At 53.0% G+C, this 18689-nt stretch overlaps 1 protein-coding gene across 3 annotated transcripts; it reads right to left on the bottom strand.

Annotated features, from left to right (window-relative positions):
* Positions 1–618: 618 nt before the first annotated feature.
* GNG2 (G protein subunit gamma 2) lies at positions 619–16518 on the bottom strand. Of its 3 annotated transcripts, none has more exons than XM_085225952.1 (4): positions 16293–16518; positions 3989–4062; positions 3066–3227; positions 619–2523 (listed from the first exon to the last, which is right to left on the bottom strand). In XM_085225952.1, the coding sequence occupies exons 3-4, from the start codon at positions 3150–3152 to the stop codon at positions 2395–2397; spliced, it is 216 nt and encodes a 71-aa protein (XP_085082078.1). In that variant the 5' UTR covers positions 3153–3227; positions 3989–4062; positions 16293–16518; the 3' UTR covers positions 619–2394. The 3 variants fall into 3 exon arrangements, with proteins under 3 accessions (XP_085082078.1, XP_085082076.1, XP_085082077.1); XM_085225950.1 differs by lacking the exon at positions 3989–4062 and adding an exon at positions 3881–3947 and having other exon boundaries at positions 16293–16516; XM_085225951.1 differs by lacking the exon at positions 3989–4062 and having other exon boundaries at positions 16293–16517.
* Positions 16519–18689: the final 2171 nt, after the last annotated feature.

The raw sequence follows: 18689 nt of genomic DNA, 5'->3' as shown, positions 1-18689 counted from the left end.
GGGCGGGGTGCGGGGCGTTGGGAGGGGACCTCACAGCCCTCAGCGCCACCCCTGCCGTGGGTTGGGTGCTCCCCCAGCTCAGCTGCCCGGGGGCCGCGCGTGGCCTCGGGCACCTCCAGGGGTGGGGCGCCGCAGTCTGAGCAACCTGTGCGCGTGTGTTCCTACTGCCGTGTGTGCGCTGAAGACCACCGGAGGGGATTCAGCCTGCAAGTATGGCTGAGAAAAATCCCTCGTGTTCAAAAAACAATTTGATAGATGATCACTGTGGCATGGCCAGCACTGGGGAAAGGAAGTAGGTGTGAGAGCAGTGCTTTGCTTTGCCTTGCTTTGCTCTGCCCTGCCTTGCCTTCCTTTGCCTTGCCTTGCCTTGCCTTCCTTTGCCTTGCCTTCCTTTGCCTTGCCTTGCCTTGCCTTCCTTTGCCTTGCCTTGCCTTGCCTTCCTTTACCTTGCCTTGCCTTGCCTTCCTTTGCCTTGCTTTGCATTGCCCTGCCCTGCAGAGCCCACACCCGCTCTCTCTCACTCTCAATCCCCTCTACAACCAACAGGACCCAGGCCAGGTCACCCCCCCTGCAGCCTCCCTTTGCCCCTGGCACCCACACACCATCACCACCGCAGCCTTGAAACAAATCCCAACTTTATTTCCAACGATTACACAGACCACGCGGGACGGGGATGCGCAACACCGCGACGCCGACCTCCCCGCACTGCCTTCCCCCAAAGCCCACACCAATGGGCGAAGGGCAAATCCCACACCGATGCTCCATGGATTTTCCCTTCCATGCCCGGGATGGAGGCAGCTGAGGGTTTTTGCATGGGGAAACGAGCAATGCGAACACGGCCGCATTACTCTTTGTTGATGTATTAAGAATTCCTGTTGTAAAAGATATGAGTCATTAAAAAACTTCTTACAAACCATGGCAGCGCTCAGCGGAAATTTGGCATCACAACGACCAAGACAAAGGGTTGGGGGTATTTACACGGCCCGGGAACACCACGAGCGGGGCCGGCCCCGGGCGCGCCATCCCACTGCCAACCGGAGCTAGAAAAAGAGTATGAAAAGGTAGAAAACCCAAAACGCACTTGAAACGGGCTAGAAAGATTCTCAGAAAGGTACCTAAAGACTATTGCCCTCTTGGGTAGATGTGGTTTGGGGCTGATGGGGACGTGGCTTAGTGGGCATGGTGGTGGCGAGTTGGCGGTTGGGCTTAATGATCTTAGAGGTCTTTTCCAACCTTAATGATTCTATGATTTTATGGGGTTAATGCAGAGCCCAGAGTACCTTAAGGGATCCCGGTGCTACTGCTGGGTGTGGAGCATTGGAGTGTCCTGGGGGCTCCTGGCAAGCCATGCCCTCACAAACATCTGACAGCCCCAAAAGGAGGCATTTTTCCCCCAAAACTCTGATGTTGGGTGATGTCGGAGCTGGGACTGAGCCGTCACCCTGGCACAGGGCTGTGTGTAAACACAGCATCAGGCACTGCGGGAGCGGGGTGCTCTGGGCATCATCATCCTGGCGCTCTCCCATCACTTGGGGGGGAATGGGCACGAGGACGGGCAGGAAGAGCCGGGCAGGGAGCAGGGAAGAGGCACAGATGTGTGGGACAAAGGGATGGACCTAGGAAAAAGAGGCCAGCACTGTTTTTGGGGTCTGCAGCTGTGCTGGGAGGTGCTGCAGGGGTCGGCTTTGCCATTGGCATCACCTCCAGCATCACATCCCGCAGCATCTCCCACCGGCCTGTGGTGTCAGACAGAACAGAAAACCCGCAGCGGGCGAGCAGAAACCAAACCCCATCCATGCACTACAACCAAAAGCCATCACAGAGCGCGAAGCAGCGAGCACAACACCATTCACCGCGGGGCGAAGCCACCAGGCACAAGACGGGAAGCGGGGAATGGGAAAGCACGAGACCGAACACTGAGTAACATCACAGCCATCTAGCTATAGATCCGGCAGCTTAAATAAAAAACTGTACTTGGAAAGGAACCAACAACATCATTCCAAGAAGGTTATGCACATCCTTAGCGGTTACTTTTGCTCAGCACCACTCTGGTGCTTTAAATATGGAACAATCAAACGATTTTGTGAGCTGAAAAGTGACACGAATTTATTCTTTACATGAATATTCTTTTTTTTTTTTCTTTTTTTTTTCTTTTTTTTTTTTTTTCTTTCTAGGCAACTCTACAGACTTCAGATCTTTTGCCTCGCAATGCGGATCATCTTATATCCCCCAAAGGCGGCCAGATTCTTTAAACATGCACATCTCTGTAGCTTCCAGGCCGTGTATTTTACTTATTTTTGTTTAAATTCTGTGGACTAGCAGGTCGTCCCCGTTCCTAAAAACTCTACATCAGTGTTCAGGGTGGCCTGAGTGCCCGTCAGGCTCCTTGAGGCTTTACAGGATCACACAGAAGAACTTCTTCTCTCTAAAGGGGTTTTCTGAGGCCGGGACGGGGGTCAATAGGGGGTCCTCCTTGGCGTGAGCTTCGCAGTATGCCATCAGGTCTGCCGCTGCCTTGGATACCTGCAGAGAAGGAGCCATGGGTTGGGGACAGGTGGCATGGGGGACATCCTGCCTTGGGGATGGGACATCCTGCCTTGGGGATGGGACATCTCATCTTGAGGATGGGACATCTCATCTTGGAGATGGGACATCTCATCCAGGGGATGGGACGTCTGCCTTGAGGATGGGACATCTCATCTTGAGGATGGGACATCCCGCCTTGAATCATAGAATAATAGCATCAGAGAATCACTGAAGTTGATCATCTAGTCCAACCATTGACCCATCACCACCATGCCCACTAAGCCATGTCCCTGAGCCATTCCACCATAGGGACAGAACATCCCACCGTGAGAATGGCACATCCCACCCCATGGGAACTTCTCCAGGCAATCACCTCCCATGGCTAACGAGATGACCACAGGATGGCCATGGTGCCACTGGGACAGACGTCCTCCATACCCACCACATTCTGCCACCACATCCGATGGCTCCTGCAATATCATTCTGACCTACTCTCACAGCATCCCTCTACGTGCCCAACGAGTCCAAGGCTGCATCACCTTTATCCTGTCGATGTTGGCCTCCATCTTCAGCTGCTCCACCAGCTTGCGTGCCTGCGCGATGCTCGCGGTGTTGTTGCTGGCCATCGGCACGCCGGGCACACCCCGGTCGGGCAGCAGGCAGGAGCGGGGATGGGGGGCTCAACACAGAGCCTGGAATCCCTGAAATCCCAAAAGGAGTTTGGTAGGGCTGTATTTGGGGTGTGGAGGTGTTAGAGCTGGGCTGTATGAATATGGATGTGAGGGGAGGAGATGCAGACCAGGTTTGCATTTGGGCAAGGGCAGAAAGCCACGATCCTCCGTGGGCATCGCTGCTGGATGCGTGCCCCTATTAGCCATGCTTAGGGGGCATTACAAGAAAAGCTGCAGTGCAACAAAGCAGAAGGAAACGGGGCTGCATCTGCCTCCCCCAGCCACCTGCCCTCTGGACCAGTGGCTTTGGGGGTAGCCAGGGTATTTGGGGTGGCCATACGTGTTATGGGATGGCTGTGTAGAGCTGCTTTGCTCCACCCCTGCTGCCAGCTCCAGCTGTCAGATGCCAAACAGGATGTAGTTTCCTATTGCTCAAGATTTCCACCCCAGATGGACAAGGGATGCTCAGTGTGGCCATGCCAGCTTCACAGTTGATGTTTTTCCATATACCCCATGTAACTCATATGCCCTATATACCCTATATACCTAACATAAACTATTTGCCATATAACATATTTACCACAGAAACACTACATCCTCTACTCTCTGGAAGCCCCAGCCGGGCATCCAGAACCACCCTCCCTCCCAGCACTCAGTGCTCAGTGTGGGCAGCGTTGCTTTACCAAAGCTGGGTCTCACTGGTGCTGGCTGTCCTTAGGGCAACAGCTGCTCCACTTCAGCGTTCGACACCTTTACAGAAAGAGGGAAATGGAGAGAAATTAAAAACCAACCTGCTCAGATGGCTGCAGTGATAGCTTTATTTCTGGCCCCAGGGCTCAGGGCTTCCTTCCGCCTCCCAGCAGCACTGCGGACAGACCACAGTGACACTCAGCGTGCGGTGAGACTTTGAGCACAGGAAGAGGTTTCAGGTCAGCAGGCAAATATCTGAGGGCTGCTGGCAAGTTTCCCAGAGGAATCAGCAGGAATTCCCTAAGCTCTCTTTGCCCTAAGGGCTCCGTACCTCTTGTCAGCAGTGGCACAGAGCTGTGGGCTCCGTGGCACCGCGTGGGGACGGTGAAGCCACCACACATCTGCAGTGCAGTGCGTCTGGATAATAGGATTCCTGTCTTGCAGACTGCAGGTTAATGAGTAAGGATGGTGTTTGACTTCCATGCTAATGATGTTTATGGTGTACAGTACCTGGATATTGTCTCTTTCAGGCTCTGGGCTGTGATTACAGCTCAGGCTCTTGGGTTGATTTGATGCTTGGGCACTGTGCAGAGGGGCTGTGGGCTATTCACTGCGCAGAGCTGCAAAATTTCTTCTCCATAAGAGCTGACAGCTGCCCAGCAGTGGTGGGGTCACCATCCCTGGAGGTGTTCCAGAGCAGTGGAGATGTGGCACTGAGGGATGTGGGCAGTGGGATGGTGGGGTGGGCTGGGGTTGGGTTTGAGGACCATAGAGGTCTTTTCCAACCTGAATGATTCTGTGATTCTATGTTTTGCAAAGCTGCTGGTGTTCCAAGCAGGGATGATGCTGCCTTTGAGACCCAACCCAACGCAAAATGTGCTCTCAGACAGCCCATTCTGCAATGAAAGTCACCGATTTAGGGTATTCAAACTCAATACTCGCCACTAAAGTGCTGCTTTTTAAGCACTGAGGAGAATTCCTTTCTCCTCCCATATCAACTTGAGATTAAGCCCAAGTGACAGGGGAAGATCTCAATTTTTGGGATCTCTTCTGACTGGGGAAAGGAGAAAACATTCGAATACATCAGTCGTGCTCCATTAAGCAGAGCCCATTGAGAAATTCAGTGCTTTTTTGGAATAGAATATTACAATCACAGAATCATTAAGGTTGGAAAAGACCTCTAAGATCATCTAATCCAACTGCCCACCTACCACCAACGTTGCCCACTAAACCATGTACCTTAGTACTACATCTGCACGTTTCTTGAGCACCTCCAGGAATGGTGACCCAACCACCTCTCTGGAGCATGGGCATCAGTGAGCAACACCCAGCAGTGAAATGTCTGAGCCCAGAGACCTGTCACAGGCACTTTGGTATCGCTTTAAAGGGATTCAGCCTTATAGAATCATAGAATCATCTCCACAGTTCTTATTTATGCTAAAGGTCGACTCTAAAAACAGGCTGCTCCATTGAAAAAAGAATGACTAAATATACATCGAAAGCTGTAAAAATGCTACAGACAGAAAGAAAAGAGCAGAAACCTGCATTCCCTTTCCCAACCTATGTTTTGTTGCCCAGTGCCCAACGTGGCATGGAAATCACCAAACAGCAGCCAATGGGTCAGAGGCACAACAGCAAAGTAAGAAAGAAATTAAAGGGTGAAAATGAACCTGTTTCCATGGCAACAGCTTCGTTATCATGCTGGTAGCAGACAGGCACGAGGTGACAAGTGGGGGGCCAGCCCTGATGCCATCAGTGTGTCCATATCCAGGGTTTGGTGCTGTTCTGAGCTCCCATCACTGGAATGGAGGGGGCAGAGAACCCACTGCCCTTTGTCCACTGAATGGGAATTGGACCAGGTGACCTTTCAATGTCCATTCCAATTCAAATGACTCTAATTTTATGACCTTAGCCCTGCGTGGCCCCATGCTACTGCATTTCACCCCAAAAGCAGAGCCAGCATCAAGTGATGCATATCACATGGGGTGAGGCACAACAGGGAGCTTCCCAATGAGTTTTGTCCTCCAAAACTGGTGCAGGGTGGGAGGTTCCCAATGAGTTTTCTCCTCTGAAATCAGTGCATGGGATGAAAAGCCCGTTGTTGGATGTGTCTGTATCGGGAGCAATGCTCTGATCCATCCATTCATGACCACAAAACCAGAATCTCCTATATAGGGTATGTATGGAGGCAGTGGAGCAGGACAGCAGTGCATCCCATCCCAGGCAGCTCAGGAAAGACTCCTCCAAAGCAGAGCACAGGGTTGCATGCAGACATGAACCAGAGCATAGGGCAGACCCACCCAGAGCGTTTTGGGAGCCCTGCTCAAGAGCCTTCCCTTTCACCTTTGCATGGCATACAGAAGTGAGAATCTCGGGTTGTTGTTTTCTCACACGTGCCCTAATGCTTGAAAAGAGAAGGCAAACTGAAAGCAACCTCAACTTCCTTTTATTCTCTTTTTTTTTTTTTTTTTTGGTATTGTTTTCTTAAGAGATGATGGGGGTGAAGGGATGTTTCCCAGAGCAGGAGAGAGCCCCAGGAGCTGCCAGGAAAAGGAAATGCACTATGTTTTGGGGGAAAAAAACCCAGCACAGCATAAATTATGGAATCATAGAACCAGAGAATGGCTTGGGTTGGAAGGAACCCTGAAGACCATCCAATTCCCACTTCTGCAAGCAGCTGTTGGCCTCTATCCTTTATATATGGGGGTAAAGAGAGTCCAAAAGAGGTAAGAAATGCTCTCTGCTGCTGACATTTTATTTTTATGCTTGTGTTTTATTGTCACGCAGCTGGACTGAGAAGAGAACACGCAGCTTCGGAAACATCCAACGCTGCACGGAAAAAACAGCAGTGCCCCAGCTGCAAAGCAACAGCTTCTCCTGGCCCTGCCCCAAGGTGACACGTGTGTCCCATCAGCAGACATCTTCACATGGGTCACACTACTGGATTTCTCCCCCTGGGTCCCTCACAGCCTTGGGGAAGTGATGGTTGAGCCTGAGCTTTGCATCACCCACCCATCTCAGCTGAGCAGCTCTTATTTTTCCATCAGCAGAGGGATGGCCAGCAGGGACAGGGAGGTGATTGTCCCCCTCTGCTCTGCTTTGTGAGGCCCCATCTGCAGTGCTGTGTGCAGGTCTGGAGCCCACAGTACAGGAAAGACAGGGAGGTGTTGGAGAGGGTCCAGAGGAGCCACAAAGATGATCAGGGGGCTGCAGCACCTCCCCTACAAAGACAGGATGAGGGAGCTGGGCTTGTTCAGCCTGGAGAAGAGAAGGCTGTGGGGTGACCTCAGTGCAGCCTTCAGTACCTAAAAGGAGCCTGCAGACAGGAGGGGAGTCAGCTCTTGGAAAGGGGAGATAACAGCAGGACAAGGGGAAATGGTTTGAAGTTGAGGGAGGGCAGATTTGAGTTGGATGTGAGGGGGAAGTTGTTTGCTGTGAGAGTGGTGAGGTGCTGGAACAGCTGCCCAGAGAGGCTGTGGATGCCCCGTCCATCCCTGGAGGTGTTCAAGGCCAGGTTGGATGGGGCCCTGGGCAGCCTGGGCTGCTGTGAAATGTGGAGGTTGGTGGCCCTGCCTGTGGTTTGGGGGGGGTTGGAGCTTCGTGATCCTTGAGGTCCCTTCCAACCCGGGCCATTCTGTGATTCTGTGATTCTGTGATTCTATTTTAGGGGAGATTTAGAGTGGACATAAGGAAAAAGTTGTTTGCAATAAGGGCAGTGAGGCACTGGCACGGGTTGCCCTGAGAGGTGGTCAGGCTGGACGGGGCTCTGAGCACTGATGGAGCTGTGGGTGTCTCTGCTCATTGCAGAGGAATGGGACCAGGTGGTCTTTAAGGTCCCTTCCAACCCAGACCAGTTTATGAGCCTCTTTCCCATGGCAGAAGGTTCTGCTGTGAGGCAGACCCTGGGTCATTGTTTTACTCCACCATTATTCAGTGTGTCCCACAGCCTGGCCGCGGCCTGACCCATGGGTTCCTGGCCTAGCTGGTCTTCTTTGGGAACAAGAGACATCAGAACCCCTCATTTCAAACATTCATTTCTACTATGGGGAGACCACTAGAAAACTCACATCACTCATTCATTAGACTAAGCATCACATCATTGAGTTCTTGGTTCTTTCACTTCTTGATGCCATCACCAAAAGAACTCAAGTTGACCTTAAAATAAATTCAGCTTGCTCAGAAATTCCAGCTCCCACCCCATTGTGGCTCTCAAGTATTTCCCAGCATCAAGACACAGGTGTTAACAGGAGGTGCAAAATGAGACTTGGAATGAGGGCACGGACCTGGGGTGCCATGACACAAAGTCGTGCCTTTTTACATCACCTTTTTGCCCAGAGAAGCCCAGCTGTGCCGTGGGAGCCTTGCTGCTGTCTCCGATGACTTCACCCAAATCAAACCTTTATTGGAATTTTATTTTAAGTAACAGCCACACAGAACCTAATAAACCCTTCCAGCCACTGGGAATTGCCCCAAGGGTTGCATCAGCACAGAAACAACCCCATTAACCATCCCTTTAGCTTCAGACCCCTCCGGAATTACCTTAGACTGCTTTAATTAGGTATCCACGCTATGAAAGAATGAATTAATTAGTGATAAGCACCTGAACCACATTACTCATAAGGAACTATTTCAAGCTTCAAATACATCAAACAGGTCACAGTCTATCCTGTACGGTGGAGCAAAGCCCCAGTGCTGCTGAGCACTGATCCTCCCCCATCCCCGCTCCATCACTATCAAGGCAGGAGGGTGGGAGGTGGTTTTCCCTTCCTTCTCTCTTTTATTTTTTTATTCCTTTCCTTTCTTTTCTCTCTCTTTTTCACAATTTCTTTCCTTTTTCCCATTTTCCTTCCTTTTTTTGTCTTTTTTTCCTCCTATCTTTTCTCTGCTCTTTTCTTCCCCCCTTCTCTTTCCTCTTTCCTTCCTCCCTTGTCCTTCACCTCTCTTTTTTTAAGCATCCCCAGCGCTGCAAGCAGATGCCTTTGAGATGCACCACACAAGCACCCCTTGGAGGTAGCTGAGATCTGCTACATTTTGTGTATGAGCTGCGGGGCAAATCTCTCTATGGCTAACCTGCAAATGCAAGATAGCTGCTGAAGAGTTTGCTGATGGCCAGACCCTAAGCAGCAAGAGGAGGATCACGGCGGAACGTGGGTGATTTTAGCAGGTTTCCAATTGAAGGGGGAAGAAAGGAAAACAGGAAAAACGAATCCCCGTGCCTTTATAATCTGTGATGCTGAACAATGATTGATTGCACTACAACCCAAGGAGCACACCGAGCTGTTTCCCACGGACAAGTGGTGCTGCAAATGGGGTCAGCGGGGCCGGTGAGCCAGAAGTAGGCGGCTGCTGCTGCTGCTGCTCCTCGTCTGACCCACATTGCCTCCGTTCCACAGCACTTCTGCTGCTGGGATCTGCTTGCTGCAGCCTCCAGGCGAAAGCAGAAAGTGATTACAGGGCAGCCTGCACACCTGGGTCCCTTCTGATACAAGCAGGGGGCTCAGCTGGAGCAGGAGCTCCTGAGACAAAGGTTTTTGGTCTCAGCACATCCCAAGACGCAGCATCTTGATTTTCCCACAGAGCCCCAGTCCCTCACCGGCCTGTTTTCCCCTTAAAACGCACACAGAGCATTTTCTCCTTTGTTGATACCCAGTTTTTCTCACAGTGTTATTGACAATAATCTGCCGGAAACGCCGAGCCGCCGCCGCTGCGTTCCTGCCACACTTCCTGCTGAGTCAATGCACTGCATGTGACACCAAACATCGTTCTTGCTGCGTTGTGAAGTGACACATACTTAGCGAACACTGTTATTGCACAGGCAGAAGAAGAAAACCACCCAGGAGCTACTTGCTGGAGCGGTGGTTTCGCAATTGCAATACAAAGCATTGTAAAAAAAATAAAGGAAAAATGCAAAGGCAAAGAGTATATGTGAAACTCTGAGTAAAGCAGTGCAAGGTGGCATTTCCCACACAGCTCACCCTTTCATCTGTCACCCCTCCATCTGTCATCCATCCTTCCATCCTTCCCTCCATCATCCATTCATACCTCCATCCTTCCCTCCATCATTCATTTATCCATCCATCCATCCATTCATCCATCCATCATCCGTTCATCTTTCCATTTGTCCATCATCCATCCCTTCATCCATCCATCCACCCCTTTCTCCATCCCTCTACCCATCCCCCTATCTCTCCATCCATCCATCCATCCATCCATCCATCCATCCATCCCACTATCCCTCTATCCCTACCTCCATCCATCCCTTCCTTCCTCCCTCCCTCTCTTCCTCCTTCCATCCATCCCTCCATCCATCCCTCCATCCATCCCTCCATCCATCCATCCATCCATCCATCCATCCATCCCTCCCTCCCTCCCTCCCTCCCTCCCTCCCTCCCTCCCTCTATCCATCCCTCTATCCCTCCTTCCTTCCATCCATCCATCCCTCCATCCATCCCTCCCTCCCTCCTCCATCCATCCATCCATCCATCCATCCATCCATCCATCCATCCATCCATCCATCCCTCTCTCCCTCCCTCCTCCCCTCCCTCCTTCCATCCATCCCTCCATCCCACGCTGCAGTGGGGATGAGGACGCATGACAAATGCATGGCAGGATGGGACCCACAGCTCTCACCCTGGCCCTGCTGCACACCCCACATGCCTCAGTTATTCCACCCCATGCCCACCCCCATCTCCTTAGCCACTCAGAACAACCTGCAGCCAATGCATTTTAGCTTTTCCTGCCCACTGGCTCCTCAGCATCCGTCTTGCTGCTGCTCCCTGTATCGCTGCCAGCCTGAGCTGCAGAAACCACTGAAGCCAGCTGCTCTTTTGGAAGCTGGGCTTCAGCTACGTGTAGGATGAAGGAGCAGCATCCCTTCCAAGCCAGACTAAGTTTTGCAGCCATTGATGGGAGCATTTACACAGGGCTCAGATATAAGCTCTAAACCCATCAGCATGTGCCTCATTTGCTGTCTGTGCCTCCTGGGGGTGGCTGCGTTCCCCCTCCAGCATCAGCCAGGAAGCAGCAGACATGGATCCAGCCCCCGGTGAGGATGCCAGGCTGAGCAGCAATTATATTAAATCAGCTGATAAATAATGCAATGTATTTTGATGGTACCAGCACTCTGAGCACCGCACAAACACCATCACAGCATTAAAAATACAATGGATGGAGCACAAACAGGCCAGCATTAAATAATTGAACATAAAGCCCTTTGGAAATGCTGTCCTTGAGGCAGGTTGGAGCACAGGTCCTGAGGCCACCAGCTCTTCATAGGTCCTACCCAGGCCATGGGCTCACACGGGACCCTGCTAATGCTCAAACCTTCCCAGCAGGAGAAGAGCTCCTCCAGGTGCAGATGCAATCCTAGAGCTGATGGGAAGAGCTCTGAGTAGTTTTTACGGGTTGTGGAGGGCTGCTGACCCCAAACAAAGGGGTAGGAGCCCCCAGAACGCATGTAGAGCTGTGTGGAGAAGACTTGGACAGGTATCCCTGTGCCACAAAAAGAGAGTGGCTGTTGGCATGATCATGGAACTCACAGTGGATGGACCAGAAAAGTCCAGCCTAAATCACTGAATCATAGAAACACTGAATATTCTGCATTGGAAAGAACATCTTTGAGGTCCATTCCAAATCAATCCATGTTATGATTCCATGAAAATGAAGGGGCAGATCCTTGGGCAGCTCTTCCCATGGCCACCTGCTCTTGGGCCAACGCAACCCAGCCTGGCAGAAGCCAAAATCTCAGTTGGAGTTCCTTGCCATAGCACAGCATCCCAGCAGTGCCATCATTTACCCTTTGGCCTGACCTCCATTTACAGAACAGCTCATTTCTCTCACAGAACCGTTCAGATTGGAAAAGACCTCCGAGATCTCCAAGTCCAAGCTCAAGCCACCCCACCATGTATCTCAGTGCCACATCTCCATGTTTCTTGTGGACAGTGATCTCTTTCTCTGAGGTGTTGCATCCCCCCCATGCACTCTCCCCATCCAACTCCAGTCAAAATGGGTCCAAGCCAAGAGCCAGGCAGGCAGGAGCACTGGGAGCCAATGTTAACCATAAAACAAGGCACAACATCCAGCAGAGTCAAAGCCTCCAGCTCAAAAATGTGACAGTGGGGTGGGTTTTGCACGGACAGTGGGACGCCAGGAGGGAGCATGGACATCCCAAAGTGTGTGTGGAGCCAGCATGTCCACGAGTGGGTGCAGTCACAGCAACACCCAGCACAGCTGTGTGTGAGTGATGCTGTATGGAGGTGGTGAGAGGCTCCATGAGATAAGAAGGAAGAGCAGGGAGTGTAATGAGTTGTGCTGCCGAGCAGCTACAGAGGGAACCCGCTCACCCGATGGGCTTTGTGCAGCTCCTGGTGCATTTAGGGCATGCTTCAGGACTCCCCAAAGCCTCTCAAAGGCAATTCCCGAGATAACCCCCTTGGACAGAAACACTACCCAGCTCAAAATCCAGGTACAGAGAATTTCTCCCATTGCTTTGTGCCTCAGGGGCTCAGATGTGCTGGTGTTCCTCCAAGAGGATGCAGGAAGGTTTGGAAACAGCGATGCAGTGATCCCAGAGTGTGGGAAAGCACCCAGACCCTACAGTGCCATGGGGTATAGGCACCCACCTCCAGCACCCTATCCTGCACCTCGCTTCCCTCCTTGCTGCAGCTAATTCCCTACAAAACCACCAAAAAAATGTGGCTGAACGTCTCACTTCTGATAGAGAATGGTCTAAGAAGCACAATTCTCCAACACTGCCATGGACACCACGCCTGCCCTTGGGGCCCTATGGCTATGAGCTGGGACGTGGGACATTGGTTGGGGCATGGGATGTGAGCTGGGACATGGATTGGGACACTGGTTGGGACATGGGATGTGAGTTGGGACATGGGACACGGGATATTGGTTGGGATATGGGACACGGGACATTGGCTAAAACATGGGTTGGGACATGGGACATGGGTTATTGGTTGAGATATGGGACATGGATTGGGACATGGGATATTGGTTGGGACATGGGTTGAGACATGGGACACAGGATATTGGTTGGGACATGGGACATTGGCTGAAACATGGGACATGGTTTGGGACATGGGATATTGGTTGGGACATGGGACATGGGTTGAGATATGGGATATTGGTTGGGACATGGATTGAGACATGGGACACAGGATATTGGCTGGGACATGGGACATCATTGGCTGAAACATGGGACATGGTTTGGGACATGGGATATTGGTTGGGACATGGGACATGGGTTGGGATATGGGGACTGATGCAACTGCAGAACTTGTCCCTATTCCCATCACTGAAGAAGCATAGCTTTACCAACACAGCAGCAGTGACACGACAGCGCTGACAAGCCCTATAATTAGTGCCATGAATCCATCCAGGCGCTGTCAGCGTGTTCCCCAACGTGCCAGCCAGGGAAGCGCCCGCACCAAGGAGCTGATCCCATTCTTCAACTCCAGGTGCTCTCCCGGCACAACTCCCTCGAGCAGAACTGCTCGTGGCTCATATCCCTGCAAGGCTTCAACCCTCAGCTGTGTTGTGATGGAACTTTGCAGCCCCAGGAGGGAGGATGCTGCAGCAGGAGCGGTGCAGGGCAGCGCGCTGGGGTGAGGCAGCAGCACAGCGGGGTCTGCTGGGAGCTGCAGTGGGAATATCCTGTGCTGTGATGGCTTTGGTTTTTTTTTTCCCATTGCTGGGATTGCATGGCGTTCATTGCTCAGGATGCTTGATGAGCTTCCAAAGGGGAAGCTGAATTACAGCCCTGTTACAGACCCAGGAAGAGCAGCTCCCAGGGAGCATTACAGAAGTCACGGAGCTAACTTTCCTTCTCATGCAAGGAGAGCTCTAAGCCTGTTAAATCAAGACAGCAGCTCAGCTCAAGGAGTTGATCCACTGAGCACAGCGCCTCAGACTGTGCTCCTGTCCCTGGGTGAAGCACACCCAGACCAACATCAGCGCCCCCAAGCACAGTGCTGGGGGTGGAGAGGTCCTTTCACCATGCCCTTAAAACCCAGCGTGGTTGCCACTCCCTGCATCTCGCCCAGCTGCTGCTGCCCAAGAGCTGTCAGCGCTGTTACCAACAAACGGCAAGGTGGGGAGGTGTGAGGTTTGGTACGATGCCATTTCAGGAATTTTTTTTTTTTTTTTTTGTTATTATTTTTTTCTCTACTCACTATGTGGAAAAAATGATTTTGGCTGCACGAAATGGAGGAGATGCATTATTTCAGACCTCATCCTTCTCACATGTAGCTCACACGAGGACTCTCTGCATTGCATCCCATGGCATCCCATGGCCCGGGACGCAGCACCCAGCTGCCTTCCCAGCCATCCCCCCCGCTGCCACCCAGAGGGATAAAACAGCCAGAAAAGAGGCTGAGAAGCAAGAAAATTAACCTCACACCCCGGTTCCTTTGCTCACCTCTCCCACTTGTGCGTGCCATGGGCGCACGCTCTGATCCCACTCCAGGCACAACGAGACGTCCTGCTGAGCACTGACACAACTCATGCCAAAAATGATGCTTTTCCCACAGCCGTCCCCTGATTCCTAACCCCAAAATGGAGATGGAAAGGCCCAGATATGACCCCTCCCTGGAACCAGTGTGGGACTGGGCTCCATAGCCTTCCAGCAGTGCTGGTGGGGCCAGGCAGCGTTTGTAGGGCCGCGGGTTGGGTGCCGCCTCTCCAGTCCCAATTGCTATGGAAACTGCATGCGCGGCTCTGCCTTCCCTCCTCCCATGACTCACGGGTTTTCAAAGGGAGAAGTGATGCCTCGGCCGCCGCCGTTTTGAGGCCAAAGCAGCAAAATCCAGGCGGGTGCATCAGTGGGGCTGGGCGGAAGGCAGCGCCGTGCCGTGCCAAGTTGGAGACGTTGCCACGCACTGAGCTCCAGCATTGGGTGGTGGAGGTGTCGGATGGGTTGGGGATTGGCAACAATCCTCATCATTGGGTTTCTCCAGCAGCACTACCCGCATTGCTCTGGGATGCCATGCCCTGACCCCAAGGAGCGCGATGCCAGCCCCTGGGGCTGGGGATTCAGACGGAGCTGAGATCGCCGTGCTTGGTGTCACAGGTGGCAGCTGGCAGCGTGCTGCTGGTAAGCAAGCAAGGGGATGGAAATGGCAAGAAAAGCCCCAAAATGGGTGGGAAGGGAACAGTCTGCCTCCACAGCCCGTGGCATGGGGTGGGAAAACAACGCCCGGAGCGCCTCCAAGCATCCTCCTGGAGAAAGACTTCGCCCCGGGGTTTTCCTGGCAATAATTAATTGAGTCATATTTCAATCCAGCCAGCGGCCATATGGCAGAAAAGAGGATTAGCATCGCAGGCTCCAGCTGCATGGAGGGAAATCCAGTTAGGAGGAAAAATCCCCCTGCCTGGGTCCAGCCTGGTGCCAAGGGGACATGTCCCAGCCCCGGGCGGTGCGATGGGGATTTGGGGTCCGTCCAGTGGGAAACAAACAATAGGGCAAAGCCACAAGCATTGCACACAAGGCTACAAGGACGGGGGATAACGCTGCCCTATGCTCCCACCCCATTACCATTGGGGCAGCACACCCTGAGTTTATCAGAGACTCATTAGCAATAAGTGGGGAGCTGAGATTCAAGTTTTTCCTTCGTTAGAAATCCATTTGCCTGCAAGAAGATTCAAGTTTGGGGCTGGATTCCTCTCCCTCTGGCACAGGGGACCTCGGACCATTTTTATGATTCTATTCTACGACTCCTCAGTCCCTGGGCACAGCAGGGAGCTGCCTGGGCACACGGTGCCTTTGCCATGGTTACTTTTCCTGCGACCTTGCACGATCTGTGCTGCTTCCTGCTGCATGGCCACAACGGGGAAAATCAGAAAACTCCCATTGAAATCCCAGCCACTGAGAGAATGGGGGTGGAGGGGTGGGGCAGCAGGTGGGGATGGGGCACCCCAAATACCCCCACCCTAAGCCACGCTCGGGGCAGATCCATCCCAGCAAGAGGGATTTGGGGCAGGGAAAGCCCTTTGTGGGGGGTGGGAGAGGGAGAAAAAAAATAAAAAGGAGAACACTACGTCTCATTCATTCCGAGAAAAAGCCGTTCATGTGATGGCAAATCAGTTGATTAAGTGAGGATCAGCCCCCGTAGAGCTTTGCTGGGGGCTGAGCGCTGGGGCAGCAGCAGCCCTGCAGCACCCATCGGTGTTGGGGCTGTGCGGGGTACCGGGGTCCCCGTGGGGTAACCAACACGAGCAATGACGGGGTGATGCAAGCCAGGGTCGGGGTGAAGGATCGCCTTTTGGTGGACAATAAGCAGGGAGCGGTTTGGGGCCCGAAGGATGGCGCTGCCATGGCATCGCCCCGATGCGCGCGGTCCGTGCGCGCCCGCTGCCCCCCAGCCCCGCTCCCATTGCCCCCCCCGGCTCTCCCCGTACCTGCGGGCGGTGCTGCCCCGGCTCTCCCCGCGGGGCGGCGGCGGTCGGACGGACGGACGGATGGAGGGATGGATGGATGGAGGGATGGATGGAGAAGGGATGCGGGCTGGAGGCAGAGGGGCGGTCAGCAGCAGCCCGGAGCGGCGAGTCCCCACCCAGCTTTGTCTGCGCTCATCCCTCTGCCTACAGGAAGCGGCTCGGCCCCGACTTCCTCCTCCTCCTCCTCCTCCTCCCTCTGCTGCTGCTCTCCCTCCTGTCCCCTCCCCTTCTCCTCACCCCGAGCCCCCTCTCCTCCGCGGTCCCCGTTTTCTGCAGCCCTGCTGCGCTCAGGGCTGCCCTTCCCCTCCTCCTGCCCCATTTCCCTCTCCCTGCCCCGCTATGCGCCCTCCCCGCTCCCTGCAGCCCCATCACACAGCGGCATCCTTCTCCCAAAGCAGCCCTGCAGCCCATCGCACCCTCCTGTACCCCCATAACACGCCCTGCATCCCCTCACCCCCCTTCGTCCCGTCACACTCCTGCACCTTATCACACCCCCACACCACATCTTATCACACCCCTTCCCCGCAATCACCCCCCTCTGAAACCACATCACACCACATCCTGCACCCCATCACCCTCCAGCCCTTCTCTCTATTGCCCCCACATCTCCCTGGATCCCCTATTTTCCCCCTCCTAGGGATCCTCTGCCCTCCTGAGCCCTTTCCAACCCCCCCCCCCCCATCTCCCACACCAGCCCCTACTTGTGCCTCCAGCAATTCCTTATTTTACATACGTTATTTTTAAACCTTTAAGCCCCGACACCCAGATTTTAGGATTAGGATCTTTTTAGGATATGGGGAGATGATTATCTTCTTTATAAGATCATTTATTTCCTCCGTCTGGACCCCAAAATGACCTCCGACACCCCGGATGTGGGTTGACCTCAAGTGCCTTGGGTTGAGTTTTGGGATGCACTTGATGAGCCCCAGCAGCACCCAAGGGTGCCCTCAGCATGAGTCGCCAATGAAAAGCACCCAAGCAGCAAAACTAAAATAGCGCTGCCACAGCATTTTCACCCTCTTAAACTGCATTTTTTTGTGCTTGGCTTCCCACTTAGTCCAAATGGTTCACATTCCAAGCACTTCTAATTTGGATCTTAGCTGGGAATTATTATTATTATTTTTTACTTGAAATCAGCTTTTCCCAGTGGCTGATTTGTGGTTGTAACCAGTTCCACACCGACTCTCTCGGTTGGGTTTGATGCAGAGATTGTCAGCCCTCCTGCCAGGGAGGTGGCATTTGCACGTCGTCGAGCTGCAGATCTCAAATCCTCAGCCAGTCAGGCTGCCAGAACGATGACAGGAGATGCCAAGTCTGGAATGGAGGCAACTGGAGATGGAATGTGAGCTTCTCTGTGACAGCTAGAACTTGTGAAAGTGTCAAACTGGCAGCTGGGACATGAGAGCATCCCAAAGAGAGCGCTGGTGTGAGGCTGCATGGGGTGGAAATGAGAAGAGCCCTCTCCATGGGGTTATGAAGGAGCGATAGGGACAAGCTGTCAGATGTCATAGAATCATAGAGTCACAGAATGGCCTGGGTTGCAAAGGAGCACAGTGCTCATCCAGTTCCAACCCCCTGCTGTGTGCAGGTCGCCAACCAGCAGCCCAGGCTGCCCAGAGCCACATCCAGCCTGGCCTTGAATGCCTGCAGGGATGGGGCATCCACAGCCTCCTTGGGCAACCTGTTCCATGTCATCAGTGCGGCCCTAAATTGCTTGCTGCTTCACGCTCACCCCTTCTGCATAATGCAATTAACTGTGAGAATCCCACACCAGCAGAAAGTGGCAGTCAGCAACTGAGATCCCACCACGCTGCCATTCTCTGGGCACACTCCCACCAAAGATGAGGGATTCTTTTGGAGAAAATGGGGATCTCTGAGAACATGCCACAATTTTTGGATCCTGCTGAATAGGTACAGCCTGTGCAATGGCAGCCTCCTGCCATGGAGTGTCCTCATTTTCATCTTCATCATCTTCATCTCTTCATCCTCCTTATCTTCCTATCTTTATCACCATCGTAACTTCATATCTTCATCATCTTAGAATCATATCACAGACTCATAGAATTGGGTTGGAAGGGACCTCAAAGATCACTTAGTTCCAAACTGGGTGCTCACCCCACTGCTGCCCCAGATACCCCACGTCCCCTCCCCATGCACATCCCCTTCCAGCAGAGGACAAGGAAAGGAAGATTCATGGAATGAACAAACGCCTGCTGCTCCCCAGGGCTGGAAATAGGCTCAGGGACCCACTGGCAGTGGGATGGCACCTGTGACAACCTCAAAGCAACGGGACACGGCCAGCACAGTGCGAGATGGAGACCTTGTATGAGCCAGAGCAGAGAACGGCCGTGCTCATCG

Source organism: Meleagris gallopavo, chromosome 5, assembly GCF_905368555.1.
Source record: "Meleagris gallopavo chromosome 5, MGAL_WU_HG_1.1, whole genome shotgun sequence".
In the NCBI taxonomy this organism is placed as follows: Eukaryota; Metazoa; Chordata; class Aves; order Galliformes; family Phasianidae; genus Meleagris; species Meleagris gallopavo.
Note: the sequence above shows the minus strand (reverse complement) of the source record. Positions and strands in the feature narration are given on the sequence as shown.

Coding starts and splice junctions, on each gene's coding strand:
- GNG2 (XM_085225952.1), bottom strand. CDS start 3,152: ATGGCCAGCAACAACACCGCGAGCATCGCGCAGGCACGCAAGCTGGTG. Junction 2,524..3,065: donor CCAACATCGACAGGATAAAG/GTGATGCAGCCT, acceptor CCTTCTCTGCAG/GTATCCAAGGCAGCGGCAGA.